Source organism: Aythya marila, assembly GCF_965140915.1.
Source record: "Aythya marila genome assembly, chromosome: 4".
In the NCBI taxonomy this organism is placed as follows: Eukaryota; Metazoa; Chordata; class Aves; order Anseriformes; family Anatidae; genus Aythya; species Aythya marila.
Window position 1 is genome coordinate 35,993,361 of NC_139045.1, and position 17,595 is coordinate 36,010,955.

The 17,595-nt window shown below is 39.1% G+C and overlaps 1 protein-coding gene across 3 annotated transcripts in view; it reads left to right on the top strand.

Moving 5' to 3' along the window:
- Positions 1–17,595, top strand: part of INPP4B (inositol polyphosphate-4-phosphatase type II B) — a 300,152-nt gene that overhangs the window by 120,088 nt on the left and 162,469 nt on the right. For all 3 annotated transcript variants that reach the window (XM_082758698.1, XM_082758699.1, XM_082758700.1), the window contains exons 7-8: positions 13,151–13,269; positions 15,110–15,226. In XM_082758698.1, the coding sequence (XP_082614824.1) occupies positions 13,151–13,269; positions 15,110–15,226 (236 nt within the window). The remainder of the gene's footprint in view (positions 1–13,150; positions 13,270–15,109; positions 15,227–17,595) is intronic.

Here is a 17,595-nt window from a genome sequence, read left to right on the forward strand (position 1 = left end):
TGGTCTTATTAATTTGTCACTTAGGTATTAAAAAAAAAAAAAAAAAGAAGCTCAGTAGGTACCTTAATTTGTCTCTTAGTATTTTTACAGGCTTAATGCTTGATTTCTGAAGTATTAGGTGTTCTAGTGAATGTGACATAAACTTTTAAATTATTCCAATGTAACTGAAAACTTGTGTTTCCAGGGTATTTTTAAACTACTTCATTACAATGTACGATTAAAGATCATTAAGCTAAAGGGAAGTTATTTTTGGCATATGCTGTTCTTTTTTCCTTAATATTTTTCTCTTCCTGCTTTTCCCCAAAAATACATCACCTACGGTGTGTACTTTCTCCTGTTTGTCTTGCCAATTTATGCCCTCTTTCAAGTTTTTGAACCCCGTTCTCTCAAGTGACTCTTCAGACTTTGTAGCATGACTTCCACATGGGCCACTGAGATCTCGTGCACTGAGCCTTGATTTGGGAGGGGTGTGGGTGTGCATGCACGGGGTCTGTTACACCTTTAGGGTGCCAGACTGATGGAGTAGAGTGAGTGGAAGAGTTGTGTGTGGTTGGGTGGCTGAGCTGGGCAGGGAATGATGACAGCTTACCTAGCAGTTCTCTGCTGTGGAAACAATGTTCCTGGGCAGCATCTTCCCAGCTGAGGCTGGCAGTCAGCCCACTCTCCCGTGGTATGACCAGCCTCTCCGCGAGGTACAGCTCTTAAATGACCTGATGGTGATGTGCCCTCTCTGTTACATAACAAGGGGTAGGTCCAGAACTGGTTGGTTTGTGGTTGCAGGAAACACATCTGAATGCAGAGGGCTATTTAGTTTCTTACTGAGAATAATTTCTTCTGCAGACATTTATACGCAGAGAGCAATGAGCCAACGCAGGATGAGGTGTTCTTTGTTCGTACAGAAAGCTCTGTAAGACTTGCTTACCCACAACAGAGATTTGGATGGCAGTCCTGGCACTGTTGTCTCCTTCAAACATTTCTGAACCTCCTAGGAAGCTGACATTTTAACTGTTCAGGACATTTTTTTTTTTTTTTTGAACTATGCTGCTGTTGTCAGAGAAGCTTAGAAGGCATAGAGTGCTTGCAGAATATTTTCAGCAACGAATGTTAGTGTATTCTGTAGTTTGCATTACTAAGAATAATCTAGGTATTTTATAAATCCTTTAAAACTACACTTTTCTTACTGATAGAAGGGCTTTTTTGCATCAAACTACAAGATCTGGTAGCTGTAAAATTTTGAACTGTAGTTCTACTTAAAAAATAAATTGTATATACAGCAACGATTGCTTAAGAGCCATTTTTATTGCTTTTTTTTTTTTATGCTTCAGTGGCTGAAATGTTAGCTTTCTCTGCTGATGTCCTATGTCTCTTATGGTTCTGGGAGTTCTGCTGGGTAGTTGCAAGAAATACTGTGTTTTTGAATAATTGGACAGAATTATTGGAATAATTTAGGAAGAAAGAAATAACATTCATGATTAAGGGAGCTGGAGCATCATATCCCATGAGCTGGGACTTTTCAACCTGGAGAAGAGAGGTCTCGGGGATCTTATCAAGGTGTATAAATAGCTAGACGGAGACAGTGGAGATGAGGCAGCCACATTCTTCTGCCCAGTGAAGAACAAGAGACAACAGATGCAAATTAAAAAAAAAACCATAATCAGAATTAAAACCAACCAAACAAAACAAAAACACTTCTTGTTTACTGTGAGGTTGACCAAACACAACGTAAAATGCGTAGAGAGGTTTTTGAGTCTCCCTCCTTGAAGATAGTCAAAACCTGACTGACTGTGGTCCTGGGCAACCTGCTGTAGCTCACCCTGCGTAGACACAGGTGTTGGACTGGAGCTCAAGAGGTCCTTTCTAACCAAAATGTTTCTGGGGTCTCTGTGATAGACGTTTGTCATGTAAGTTGGCAATAGGATTTTGGGTGCCTTTTAGAGCTTTCTGTTAGTTGACTGGTTTGCAATTGACTCTCACAATGTTCTGTACCATCTGGTGATACTAAGGTGTCTGTTGCCTTGATCTAGAAATACTTCAGGATCTCTAACTATCTCTTATAATTATGTTGAAGTTAAGATTTAAAAATTGTAATCCATCTGAACTCAAGCAGTTTTAAGTTTTAACTCTTAACTCTCTTTTTGTTAGGGGGAATGTGCTAAAGTTGCACCAGGGGAGGTTTAGGTTGGATATTAGGAAGAACATCACCGAAAGGGTTGTGAGGCATTGGAACAGACTGCCCAGGGAAGTGGTGGAGTCACCATCCCTGGAGGTCTTTAAAAGACGTTTAGATGTAGAGCTTAGGGATACGGTTTAGTGGAGGACTTGTTAGTGTTAGGTCAGAGGTTGGACTTGGTGATCTCAGAGGTCTCTTCCAACCTGGATGATTCTGTGATTGTGATTTTATGGTACATTTAGTGTACTTCAGGTAAGGGTATGATACCAGCATGAATTGCTTTGCTTCTTGGGCAAGGAGCAAGTTGGAGCCACAGATAGTTCAGCAAATGTGAAATTAAAGTTCTTTGGTTATGGCCTGGGATACTAGCTGATAAGTGCTCATTCTAATGTGTTTTTTTTGTATATTTGCATGTGAAGATTTTTTTTCCCCTGTATGTTTTCACATGGGAGACTTACTAGCGGGAATGCTTCTAAAATGCAAACAGAGCAAAAAATGTTTACTGGATGTATTTACAGCGGTGTTGGCCAGGAGTAAAATTGAAGTGCATGCTTTTTACTTTCAACTGAAACTCTTCCCCCTTTTTCCACTCCTAAAAGAGTTGAGGATGAGTTTGAGTGAAAGAGAAATAAGCTGAGGATGACTGCTTAATGATCAATGCCCTTTCCTGGGTGGGATGGCCCTGAGTTCTGGAGTCTCTTCAGAGGACAGTGGCTGTGTCCTTGACTTGAACTGAGTGACAATTTAATGTTAAATACAGAAAGTGCTGTTCAGATTCTTACCTGGGTCCCCTCTACGGCTGCTGGCAGTAACTCTTCCGTTCTTTCTATTTTTTTTTTTTTTTTTTTTGCTTGCTTGTTTGTTTTTCTAATCAAGGTAGGATGTCTTCAAGAGGAAGATTTGGAGGTCTACTTCTGTGTGCTTTCTCTTGAGTGATAATTGATGAATTTCTGTGGTTTGTAGCTGCTAAAGTAGAGGTATGCAGAATGATAGACCTGGATCCGACCTGCATCTGACTTCTTTCTGGTCCAGTGCTTTCACTCAATTAAAAGGGGAAACTGGTACCATTTCTCCTTCAGCCTTCCTGCTGGGTGTGTTGTGAAAGAAATCAGCAGTGATGTTTTCTTGGAGCGTGGACTAGCAGCTGTGCCCTGCCACTACCTGCCAGCCTGAGACTGTCAAGATCGGTGTGGGGTTCGCAAATTCTGACAGGGCCTGAGATGGGCTCAGAGCTGCTCAGCACTGTGAATGCATCTGGGACATGCCTAGAAGTTGACCTGCAGGCACGTAGGGACCTCTTGCAGTCGAAAGCTTAAATATCTGGAGACTTTGAATGTCTGTGGAGTTAGGCAGCAGGTGTGTGAAAGCTTAGAGTACTCTGTTGAAAACCCACTTGTGGCCGTCTGGCTTTTTGTGAGTTTTCTCTTGACTTCTTGCTGTCGCTTTTTGCAGTTGGCATTTTCTAATCTTTAGCCCAGTCTGCAAAACACTTAGTGAAGAGTTCTCTGGAGATGGCCTCCTATCTCTTTCCTCATGTGTCTTTCTGTTTGAAGATAGTCACCTTATAATTCCAAAAGGGTTTAGATAATTAAGGAGACAAATAGCAAGGAAATCATTTCCAGATTACAGTAGTTGTGCAGTTCGTGCCTCTTGTTGTGCAGAATGGTAATAACTAAACAGCCATGAAACGATTGGGTTTTGCTAGGCCAATAATTATTAACAGAACCTTTTAAAAATTACTCAAAGCACGATAGCTCTTCTATGGTTCTTAATGGTACTGCACCGTGTTAACTGAACATTTGTCTTTCAAATGGCAGTTGTTAAATACATCTCTAAATATGCCTATAGAAATAATTGCGATAATACTTTCATGTTATAAAACATCTCCCAGTGGACTTTTTTTTAATCCTCATATGTGGGAACAGAAGTTCTATAAAAAGAAAAACATCTAATTAATTGAAGACTGAAGTCATCCTCCCCTTTTGAACACATTAGTTATAGATGTACTTATTTTTGGAAGTTTTGAAATGCATGTCCTAAGGTGAGATTTGACTTGAAAACCAAGTTCCCCTGTGGGCCATGGTAGAATGGGAACTATATTCGAAGCGCTGCAAAACCCCACGTGATGCTGGATGCAGCATGGCTGCTGTGGCTGTAACAAGCACACCAGGCTATCTGAGGTGCTTGGTAGGGGTTCAAAACAAACAAAATACTTGAAAAAATGTTTTTCTTTATGGTTTTGCTCACATCCTCTGATAATAAAGTTTCTAGTACTGCTATGGACACTTAAATTTTTGTGATTAGCCATGTTTTAAGTGTGGTTCTTCACAGATGATGATGATCTCAGAAGAACTTGGTCTTAACGTTGTTTGAACACTAGAATTCTTAATGCCTGGTAAGGTGGAGATTGCTGGCTGTAGAGACTGTGAATGAATTGCTTTCAAAACTAAAATGGGCTAGCAGTCTTCTTAACTTCGAGACGAGTGTGCTCCCATTGTGGTGAAGAGCAGCAATACCTACTTCATTCTGGATTAAAATCTCAGATCCTCAGGAGATAGAGACAAATGAAGGTTTTTTTAAACTCTTAACTAATATTTCTTAATACATTTATTATGTAACATTATTATTTGAAGAAGAAATGAATATGATATTCACTCACAGTTTCTTGTGGGCTGAAGGGCTATGGCTGCGTGGTTGGTTACCAGATAATTCACGACAGCTGGCTTCAGGAAAGTTTATGCGAAAGAGGCATCCTTTATGGTAGCTGCTAAAAATACACTATTGCTTAGGGGTACTCAAGTCAATGTCAACATCATCTACCTTGGGTAATCACAACAGTATAGTTGTGGGATCCGAAAGTCTTGCACAGGCTGTACAATGTCCTTAGGAAGCAGAGTGGATCAGTCCCTGCTGAGGTCTGGTTTCCTGTAGTTTGATTTCTATTTAGAATCGTGTGTGTCTCATTTAATTAAAGCTCCTTTGAGCGGTTGTGTGCTGTACTGTAGTGAAGAAGCTCACTAAAAGACTTCATGTTATGTTCCAAGTACTTTCTGAAGCTTGTTGTCTGCCATAGTTGCTGGACTCTGTGTTGCTTGATTGCAGTGCTTTATTTTGGAAGGGAAGCTTCTTTATTTACCAAGCCTTGAACATGCATCGTAAGGATGCACGTGAAGACATGGATTTAGAGTAAGGATAAAGAACAGCTGCATTCTATTTACATAATAGGGGAAAAGATTCTGTCTACAGCATTGTACAGTAATACCATGCACTGAGGATCAAAACCACAAGTTTCATTTGACAACTGGTATAGCACTGTATTAATGTTTATGTTAAAGTAAGCCATGTATGCTGCTGTAATAAAAAGAGATGGGGCTGACTGAAAACTTCCCGTGAAGGAGATTTGGCTATTTGTTTCTTTCGTATTCTGGTAATGTTGCTGATATATTTTTGTGAATTTATAAATTTCTGCAAAGATGGAGAAAGTTAAGAATGAGCAGAATCTATTTTATTTATAAAATCTGGGAGAAGTTGTTGCAGGTTACAGACACTTGCTGTGAGCTTACAGTATAAAGAAATTCATAGTTAAAAGAAAAAAGGAAGTCTATTATTTGCTGTTCTCCTAATGCTTCAGCTGGTGCTTAAACTTGTAATCATTATTTTTAGGATTGTGGGAAATCTGGAATTACAGCAAGTTCATTTTTTTAAAATCTTAATTAGATACTTGATATGACAATATTGGGAAAAGGTGAAAGGGGAAGTGGTATTTAACTCTGTTTCCCAGACATTTAAACATTTCTGTGGCATTCTAAAATGCCAACAATGCCAAAATAAATTTCAGCCTTAGAATAGCAGCGTATTCTTATCAAAACAGATTCTGATATGAAATATACTTTGGAATGTAGTTATGCATAACAATTTTTTTGTCTTGAAGCATTTTTTTTTCACTTTCCTCATTACTATCACCAGAGAACTGAAGTCCCCTTCAGGGCAGAGCAAAAACACTGTTAACAGGCAGTGCCACAGTCAGAATAGCTTTGGACAGAAGGTATAGATGGTAACTAAAAGCCTAAAATATGAGCAAAAGCTCTGCTTTGCTGGCTGTAGACTACTACAGCATTTGAGAACTGTACTGTTATATGCACAGTGTGCTTAATAAGGAAATGTAATATTTTTTGAAACAATTATGCTTTTATAACTGAATATGGCACTGTATAAAAAGGTACTCTAGAGTTTCCAAAGGTAAAGGTGATAAAAAAAAATACAAATCCAGAGCAGTTTGTTCTCTGCTTCATGACTTAAGAAACCAGCTGGTCTGAGCAAAGCTAGAAAATGACTTCCGTGACCTTGCCAGTGTGTAGATGAGTCTAGAACACAAAGGTAGCTGAAGTGTGGAGGTGTGTGATTGCTAGCAATGAATGTGTTGGAGCAGATCATCTAACAAGTTAGTAACGGATTAACTGCACGACCTAAACGTAAGTCGCACAGAATGGGTGGTTAACTCAAGTAGTCACGCACTCCCTTCTTCAGTGACAATACAACGCCTGTGAGCTGTACGTTGATCCAGTCAGCCAGTTTCCTGAGTTTCTTGCATCTATCATAATTATGCTCTATAAATAACTGGAGTTGTCTAGGCTGAATGGTAAGGAAGCAGTATGAAAAAGGCCTGCTCTAACACGTCATAAGAATTGAAACCCACGCTCAGGAAATGACTATTATTGCTGCTGGTATCATCCATGCGAAGTTATGGTCTAAGCCTTGGCATTTATTTTAGCTTTTTGGAGAAAGTAGGATACAGTTTATAAGTTCCATACTTGATGCTCTATTCTACCGTGAAACTTAGAGTAAAACACAAAATACAAACTGACATTTCTCTAGTACTGCAAAACCCAGAGTGGGCAGAACTTGTCCTGAAATTCAGCACTTGAGATATTCAGTGATAATTCCAACCAGTCTTATCATTTCCTATGCAAATGGTTTGAGTACAGCTTGCATCTTGACTGCTGGGCATGATCACATCTCCCATCAGCATACAGTGCTTTCTCCCAGCAGCCCTTGTTTCTATCTTATTTCAATGATTCCTGAATAGTTGTATTCAATAAGCTGCAAATAAGGTGGGAAATGATTGATGTTTTTCTACATAGCATAGTGAAATATTACTTACAGTCATTATTGCTAATATTGTTTTGATTTTTTTTTAAACCTGTATTTGTAGAAATTCCATAGGTATCTTTGTTTCGTCTAATACAACTTTCTCATCATCTTTTTTCCTTGGACTGTTGGTAGAAATTTTCTTCCCACTGTTAATTACAAGCATCCCTGAAGGATACTTAACTGTATTATGTATGTGCATTTCCTTGTGATGCAGCTAGGTTACTTCAGGAACCAGCTGTACATTGCAGAGAACAGATAGGTGTTCTGTTTTCATACAAGGCTCTCATTCCCAGAGACAGGAAATGTGATCTTAAAGCTTTTTTAAGTAAAAATCAATGGAGCTTTACTTGGATGTCCTTTCTTAATACTCAGGGTTATGCTGTGAATTTCACTGGGAGTCCACATGGCAAATTGCTGTGGGATTGACCTCTTTGTAGTGTGGGCATCTGTCCTTTCTACTTCCTAGGCAGAGGTGTTCTTACCCACCAGTAAACTGAAGCATTGTTGCTGACACATAAATGGGATATCCAGTTAGTAGTATTCGTGATTTAAAAACAGAAACTAATTGTGGGACACTAGCTGGTGGCCGTTAACACCATCCTGAGTTACTAGCAGTCCTCAAACACTGCCTCAGTCGCTTTCTGGCATGTTTTGAGGTACAGATGACGCATTTCTCTCCTGTTCTTTTCCCTCTTGCAGTTATCTTTACAATCCTAAATCAAATATGGCCATTTTTTCCCCTGTAGATTCAGAAATTGGATTATTCTGGGATTATTCTGAAGCCTTTGTGTGCCTGGCTGGAGGTATCTTCTCAGCAAGCTTGGTTAGCAGTGTGTGTTCAGTGGAGGCAGGAGCAGTGGCTTTGCACACATTCTCCTCTTATACCACCCCTGGGGTGGAGGAAAATAAAATGTGCGCTTCAGAGTTACACGTTGCACAAGTCTGATTGTGCAGTGCTCTTAGTTAATGTGTCCTTTTGCCCACTAAGGAATTGCTACACCTCAGTTAATTTGTCTATAAAGACAGACTGTACATTACTATTTATAAACTAAGTTGCTTTGGGATAGTAATGAGGCTATAATGCCAATGAAATGGAAAAAAAAAATTGAACATGATATTCACATATATATGTCTGTGTGAGACACAGGCTTCTCCCATGCCACTTATCTTCAGATCCTGCTGATCTTCTGTTCCAAGTGCATGCAAAATAGCGTGCTGTGGAGAAAGCAGGGATAGTGGTTAATTCCTCTCCCTTGGCATGTGTCTGGGTTTGGAAAATGGGAAGGAATGAAGTCATGGGAAATGGGGTTGTTTCTGCCACTGGTTAGAGAAAAAGCTACCTCACTAATTACAATGTTGGCTAACACATGGACCCTGTGAATCCCTAGATTGTTAAGACATTCACCAATGTGTTGTTATTTCCCCTACTGTCCAACATGTACAAACATTGCAAAGTTTTAGTCTAGTCCTTGGCTTCTCTCCCAAACAACTCTGAGCAGAGGATGTCTGTCTTTCTCTCTGCCCACGTAGCTTGTTCCAGCTGCTGGAGCTTTTTCAATTCTGGGAGAAGCTGCATCTGCACATGTCTCTGCCAGATTCATTTCTTCTGGCTGCAGTGGACTTGCTGCTTGGAGCCATGTTGAACACCTGGTCAGAATCATTGTAGTTTCAGGGAAGGTAGCTGAAGAATTTCCACACTGCTTCTCCTTTAGTGCCCCCGTTCTCCTTTAGTGTATATTTTTTAGACTTTCTCCCTGTTCTCTGTTCTATACCACTAATGTTTTCAGAAAATTCCCCCTCTACCATGTCTCTGTTACTGAAAACATGAAGCTAGGTTCTGCTGCTTGCAGCATGGCTTGGTTCTGGCCAAGCAGTAACCAGTCATTGCCTTGTGTTGTCTTTGCATGCATTGTGCACCCAGGTGGAGAAGATGAAGAACGCAGCCAGCAGCATGCAGTGTGTGAGGGATGGATATCAGGGAAATACTGCATGGGGCAGAACTCAGAAAGCAAACATCTTCTTACCCAGCTTGTGTTTACTGCACACACAGCTTGTATGCGTGGTAGCAGAGCGTGCGTGACAATGTATAGGCATGACTGGTAGCAAAGGAGCACTTGTTTACTGGTATTTGTGAATAATTTCATAGCCTTAATCATAGAACAGCTACAGCAATGAAAATGAAACTAATTAATATTCACTTTGCTTTTATTCTTTAGAAATAAGTGCTGAATGATACCAGTGTTTAAATATTTTATTATTTAAGGTGTTTCAAATGGTAAGACAGTTTTATACATAGACCATAATATTTTGGACAATACATAAACATATATTTGAAAACATATTCCAGAATGCTGTTTCCATTCAGCCTGTCATCTTGTTCCACACGTAGTGATTCCCTTGCTGTGTTTTTCCTTCTTTTTCCTTGTTTGTTACACAGAGGAATGGTTTCTTCTTGCTATCTTAACTTGTGCTTTGTTGATACGAAAACATAAATTATTCCTAATGCAGTTCTTCCTTAAACATTCATTGTACACTGGTAGGCTCAGCCGAGATGGGATCACCAGGGGAATGGATGACTCAGGCTTTTGCACACTGAGTCAACAGTCACAATGAGTAGATTCATATAACTTTGGCATGTAAGTACAAGCTGTCACTTCAGTTCCCTGAGTTTTGTTGATGAGTTTTTCCAGAATTAATTCAAGCATAGTGAGGTATTGAGAAGTAGTGTGACCGAAGTATGGTCAGCGTGAATGTAGGTTATGGTGTGAAGTATATTAACATTAGGTTACCTGCTTTCACTGTGTTAAGAAAACAGCCTTGCTCTGCATTTTGTGTTTGTATTTTCATCAGTTTCTTTTGAATAACTTGTTGGTCATGTTCAACAGATCTATTTAAATTCAGAGCGTCCAGTTTGTGTTATCTTGCATAGCCATGTAATGTTAAACCTGTCCAAAGAGTGTTGCCTGTTTCTTTGGGAAGACTTCAGATTGTCAGAGGTGCTGCCTGTAAAATAGTTCAAGGGGCAATAATTCCAAGTGGGGCTGTGGAACTGGACAGGATGTGAGTAAGATAAAACAAACTTCTCCTATCAGCTAAAAAGAAGCCCTTACGTTTTGTTAAACATGTCATTCAGGGCATTTTTAAGGGAAGTGATGTGCTGGAGTGCCCAAACTGACACATTCTGTGTCACTCCAAATCTTCTATTCTCTGCCAGTGACAACCTTATTGAGTGTCTTCTCTGACTGAAGGGTGGCTGTGAGCAGCAGTAGCCCCATGTCATAGTAGGCACAAATAACTGTCAGCACAGTAGATGAGTGTTTCATTTTATTTCATCTATCTTTCTGCCCAGAGACTTGTGGTACTTTGTGCTGATCCTCCCAACTGGAGGTATGCAGATGAATTATTTTCACATCAACTCTATCCAGTAAAATTCCAGATCATGTTGCTAGGCTGCCTGTTTACGAGGAAATGATTTACTTACTGGTTTCCTTACAGTCATAGAAATGAATGGTCTCCTGTGCTCAGATACCATCAAGATGGTGACCACTTGGTACAGTCTTCTTCCTATCTTTTAAAGTTTTTTCAATTGCATAAAAGCCTGTATGAATAGGCTGATAGAAAACTTAGTCCTATTTGGTTCATGTTTTTGAGATATTCCATAGGTAAATCAAGCTTCCATTTATTGAGGGATTTACCTTTGTTCACCGTGCACTAGTACTTCTTATAAAACTTCAGCTGTAGGGTTCTTGCTACAGCCTCTGTATTTTATTTTTTTTCCCCACAAAGTTTGTCTTTTTTTGTGTTTACCTTCTTATATATTCCTGTCATCTTTGGAGGTCCACTGAAATGTGAGCTTGCTAGCCTTCCTTTGTGATGGCTCTGAAAAATTTGACTGAATGTCTGTTAGTGTTCCAGGTTCTGGTAGGGAACATCAGCTTTCTTGTTGTTCCTTTGAAACAGCATGTCCTAAAGTGCTGCCTTCTGAAAGCAGGAATACAGAGTGGACCAGCCATTTAAGGGTTGGATGGCGGTGTAAGGATTTGGGGTGTCAGTGGCTGTCAGTGGAAGTTGAAGTTCTGATGATTTCGTACCAATTCATTATGCCAGGTGTGGTTGCTGGCAGACTGTTACTTCAGGGTCTTGTGATGAGCTTTAGAAAGGCTGTAGCTCAAAGTGGCAGGTGTCTGCCCGACCTTTTGTGCTTTAAGTGCTTTTTAGTAAATATACTGAAATAATTCTGCTGGGCCTGTCAGATGTTACTGATATTTAGAGTGATTTCAATAGTATGGTGAGCCTTAGAGATAAAGAATCGCTGGCAACTTGCTATTCAAGTCTGGTGCTACTTCATGAAGACTCCATCGTGCACAAACCTTTATTGTTACCCTATTTTTTTTTTTTTACCACCAAATGATGAAGGTCAGCTTGAGACTTGACCAGTATCATTGGAAATTTGTGCTAAAGCAGAAACTTAAAGATATTCCATGAAAGTTGGATTTAACTGTTTTCTTGTTCTCTTTTAAACCATTATGGAAGAGTAGGGGAAAAAAAACACAATACCTTTGGGCAGGTTTTTTTATGTAATACTCAATCAGCAGGTGCAAACCCAAAGGGGGAAAAAATATAAACCAAGCTGAGTTGGCCTTTTGTGTGCATCAGAGCTTTCCTTGCCTTCTCATCAGACCAGGTTTGCTTACTGTGAGGATAATCTGCCTCACCTTTAGAAAGTTAAAGGTCAGCTGCACTTGAGGAAGCCCCTGGTTGGCAGTGACTGTTAGAAAATGTCCCTAGCTCTTTCTTGACAATTAGCCTCTCTGAAACCATAGGCTTTTCTTTTCTTCCCCCAGGATTCTAGGATCCCAGAGTAGTTCTATGCAATACAGAAAATGCTGGATAAATCTTATTGCAGTACTCACTGTTGTGTGTTCATTACGGAATATAAGGTGCATGGGTTTTGTTTTTGAGCCAATGCCCTGTTAGTACATGTCCTGTATGCAAAGCAATTAATTGTGCTTTTGTTTCTTCCCCCTCCTTTTTTTTTCTTTGGTGCTTTTACCCTCCTCCCTCCCTGTCCCCCCCCACCCCCCCCAGTTTTCTTCCAGAAGGCTTTGAGGTATTTTAGTCTGAGTGAACTTGACCATCTGCATGACTATAAGTCTAGGTTAAGAATGAATTATTAAACAAGAATGGGATTGTTCCATATTTACCAAGTAAAATGAGTTTTAATGATGATGTCATATAGCCAGAATACAATTACACTTTTCATGTATATGCCAGTCACTAACAAGAATTGGTTATTTTGCTGTCTGCTTTTGGGTATGTAGATTTTTTTTCTCCGTTAGTTCTAGTGAAAAGTTGGTGATGTGGTGTCAGGCTATGTAAACCAGTCTAATGACTGATAGCATTGAACTGGTTTAGAATGTCTTTCAAGTGGTCATATACTGTGAGAATTGACAGAAAAGAGATGATCATTTCAGGCTGCGAAGATTTTGAGGCAAATTAAATGAATGCTTATGTAAAATTACCCACTATCCCAACGTGTGTGTGTGTGGGTATGTGCGCGCGCATTCATATACCGGAGCTGATGAGCCTCTGGCAGGGAGCTTTGCAGAAGCTGTGAGTATTTTTAGTGGAAACGAAATCTCCGTTCAGTTCTGCAGCATGTGACTTCCTATTTCTGTAAGTTACTTCCAAGGTACTTCCTCTGTTAAATCGGCTTGTCTCTGGAGATTTGATCTGGAGCTAGCGTGGTCTGCTTTGTCCTGTGCTTGTGGCAGAGTTTTCCCAGAGTTCTCATTTGAGTATTTTATTTTTCTTTTGTACTGTCTCCAGCATGCAAGGGTCTAGTGGCTGCTACCCGTGATCGGAAGCTGAATACATTTATACAAGTCTCAGTGGTACATCCAGCAGAGCACATTTTGACGAGGTATTCAAGCACTGAAATCGTGGAGGTGAGAGTCTTTCTTATTCAATTAACATGTTGATTAATGAGTTGCTCATTTTTTTCTTGAGAAAGTGAATGAGAAATAAAGCAAGTTAGTGCATAGTCTTAAGTAAGGCAAGCACGCTCTAGCTGTTAACAGGGCATACCTAGGAGTGTTCTGTAGTTCTTGGCATTTGACCAGGACAAACAGTTAGAAATGAACTTGCCTTTTCATGAAAGCTCTGTTTTTCCAAGCAGAGACATAGAAAATACTCCGCTTCTTCACACACTGGTCTAGACTGAACAGGGAGTAGTTGCTCTTGAAAGAGCAAGACTATGCAAAATAAAGCTAAATGTGAAGTGTATGGAAAGTATTTTGAAATTACAGAAGAATGCAGGCACGTTAAGTAGATTTATACTTCGGTTTATTTTTTCTCTTTTGGAAAGTTGACATTTTTGCAACTTGAAAAATATTAGCCTACTATTAGGAGAAGTGTGTATGTTATGTCTGAATTCATATAAAATAATTAGTAACTTGAATTGCATAATACAGCACAAGTTGTCTCAGGCTGTTTTGCTAGTTTTCATTTTCCCTGTAAGCATTAGTGTCACAAACAGCAAAAACTGTTTACATGGAAAATTATTTAAGTCTGAGCAGACAATGTAGGTGTAACTTGTTTGATTTGCTGTAGAGATTCATTAAGAACAGCGAAGTCTTATTGTAAATACACACCTGAACTTACTTTACCGAAGGCTTGTTTTAACTTAAACACAGTGAGAATATTTCATGAGCTCTTTGTGATCTTCATACCACCTAACTACTAATTAAATGGTTATAGTTGCAGCCACCTACCGTCCTGAAACTGCTTAATTCAAATACCTTGTATCTGCTCAGGATGTTTCATTGCAGACTGTCTGGAATGATGTCGTGTGGAAGATAGAATAGTGTTGTGTGTTTTTTTTTTTTTGTTTGTTTGTTTTTTTGTTTTTTTGTTTTTGTTTTTAATAGAAGTGCATGCATTTCCTAACACAATCTCCTGATACAGGATATGTTTGAGGGCATGAGTAAACACATCAATTTCTGTCAAGGCTCTTAGCTTCTTTCACAGTCAGGCTTTGGGGGAGGAGGAGGCAGGAAAGCTATTTTGGCAAGTGAAGTTATGTTCATCATGCTAGAAACTTTATTTCACTTAATAGAGAATTTAAGGATACTAGTCTCGTAACCTTTGGGAGGGCTTTTTTGGTTATAATTGAACATTAAGGAGTTACAGGCAAAGATTTTACATGATCAATTTAATTGTTTATATATTTGAAATTATGATACAGTAACTTCTTTGTACAGCCTTCAGATGTGATCCTAATGTTACAAAACATAGGAATGTTGTCTTAGTCTATTACTATCCAAAGAAAGGAAATGTAGCCCCTCCAAAAAATCAGTATCCTTAATGTAATACGCGGTTTCTGTAGCATTTCTATAGACATTTTATTATGACTTCATTTACACAACAACTAAGAAATGTTATTTATGGGTTTAAATTAAGGTATATTTTGAAATACTTCCTGAAAGTACCACAGGACACTGCTTATTACAGATCATTATTTCACATATTGATGCCTGCAGACTGAACTGTTTGATGGCATGCAGCTGAACTCTGTTTCAGAAGCACTTAAATTCTTTTCCACTGTGAAAAAATTGTGAAGTTGTCCAGTTTGTTATTAATTTTGTGTAACACTGGGATTTCTACAGCAGAGAGAGATGAACAACTAACTACTTCTAAGGAGCTCACTGTTTCTGTACGTGCATCCCTAATGGCATGCTACATATTGCACAGCTGTTACCTTACTGAATATTTACTTGTGTTACGCAGGGAACAAGAGATCCACTGTTTTTGACTGGTGTGACATTCCCACCGGAGTACCCCATCTATGAGGAGACGAAAATAAAACTAACGGTCTACGATGTCAAAGATAAATCTCAAGACACGGTGAGTGTTTTGCTTCATTGCTTGCAAAATCTTATTGAGTATTTAAGTTTGTCACTGCGGTGTTCATTGGCCCTCTTTAGCAGGTTTACATACTAAAGAAATGAGGATACGTAGAATTGGTTTTGCTTTTCTGTTGTATCTAAAATGTACTTTTTGTTACCATGTTAAAGAATAGAGAAAGAACCATTAGCTTTAAACAGACTCTTTGCTATTGTTTAATTGGTTACATCAATCAGAACACATTTCTGGGAAATAAAAGATTGCTCCTGTGTGCTTTTTGATGGCAGAGAACATACGGAATAGATTGAGATAACATCAAATTTTCAGAAATATGTTTCTGATCATATTTTACTTTTATGACAAAACCAGGTTAATAATAGAACCTGTAATGTGATGTTTGAGGGGGATGGTCGTTTTGAATTTTAACCTCTTGGGAGGTGATACCTGCAACTCTACTATGACTCCTGCTATTACTGATTCTTAAGGGTCCAAAATTGTGTCCGCTACCAAGGGTGAACCATTTGGATTCCAACGTAATACATTTTTGGTTACTATGTCAGCTTCTTATGTTCAGAAACAGTTATTTCAGATGATATGTGGAGGTCAGTGGGACTATTTGAGTGGTTTAAGTGTCAGACATAGACCTTGTGCCATTTTGTGTGCTCCAGGTGATCTAGGACAGACTTACAGCACTTGAAGATATGATAGGACCTATGAGAGAATTGTGTTTTTTGTCTGACAGCTGGACTCCAGCTGATAGGCGTTGAAAGCAGCCCTTGAAACCTGTATTTAATTAGCTGAATTGCTCTTTATGTGTCTGTAATTGGCCCCCAATTTGATTAAAGACTATATGAGCTCATGTCATGCCTGTATATGCAGTCATTACCCATAAGAAGGAAATTAAAGGCATAGCTTAACTTCTGACTGTCTTTGAACTGCTTACGTGAGTGAAGTTATGTTCAGAGGACCTCTATATTTTTTGAAGATAGAAAATAGTTGATACGTTTGTTTAAATTTTAGATTCGTGAGCAAACAGGTTAGTTCTTTCTCCTTGCTCTTCTCTTTAATGGGAGTCGGTGGAGTATTTTACCTGTAGAATGTGGATTTCTTTCAATTTATAGACTAAGGTATTTTTTTCTGTTTAGAATTAACTGGGCAGGGGAGTGTATACTTCTCAGAATGAGAGTGATTTAATTCTTGATTGTGGTTTAGATTTATGGGCTACAAATGGTATCTGCTGTTTCTTCAATAGAATTGTCACCTATGAACAGATACAGGAATTATGTGAAAGGGGTTTGACTTTGTCCCATCCCTTCCAGTTCTTAAGCTATTGTGACTGACAGCATGATGGATAATAATATTGCATCTGTAAGGGCAAAAATGGACTTGATTTGTAGACCTATCCCTGTACTTTCCTTCTAGACATATACTGCCCATTCTACAGGACAAACTACATATGAAAGATCTAGTCTAGAGCATGAATATAATTTGATAGCTTTTAAGAACTTTAAAGAAACTTTTGCAACTGTTCCTTATAATTGAGTACAGAACTGGAGTCTGTCCCAGAGAATCAAATTAATATAGCTCGTAAGACTCTGGAGACGTAATATTTTCCTTTGGAAATTGGAAAATGTTAATGCCATCTGTTTTACGTGCATTTAGCCTTTTTTAATAGTCAGCTTTCTTAAAGCTGTTTATAGGTAAGAAAAGATTAAATCAGCTGTGAGATCAAAATCAGGGTATATTGCAGCATGTGTGAATGACCCTGGGCCACCCAGGTTGAGACTTGATTTGTGGCAATATTTGGACTTTGGCTTATTTCCTGGAATATGAGCAAGGAAAAAACTAATGGCTTGACTTTCTTTCCTATAACTGGAAGCTGTCACACTTTCCTGTTAGTTCAGGTGGTTTTGTTTGTCTTGTTTTGAGTCTTGGAGATGTATCTACATTCATAAAAGTCAGCTTAAAGTGAGCTAGCTTGATATTACCACTGGCTTGGCAGCAGTGCTACAGAGCTCAGTGCTTGTTTTATGATTCAAGAAGTGGGATGCATCCCTTTTGCAGAGAGCTTGTACCAAGTGTTGTGGCTTTACAGTTACAGTTATCCAGGCTACAGTGAAGTTGGCTCCTTTGGTCCACACAAACTGCTGCCACAGCTTGTGACCACAACACGTAGCCTTGCCATCCCTGCAAACTCCAACACAGGCAATCCCCATGGGGTGAAGAAAATCCAAGGTTGCTGGGTGTTCTGTGCTATGCTCAGCTGTGCTTCAAGGCTGGTCATATTTGTCTCCAGCTCATGGAAGTGATTGTTCATGGCAGAAAAAACCTAGGATTTGACTGCTGAATGTTTTGCAGAAATTGGACAA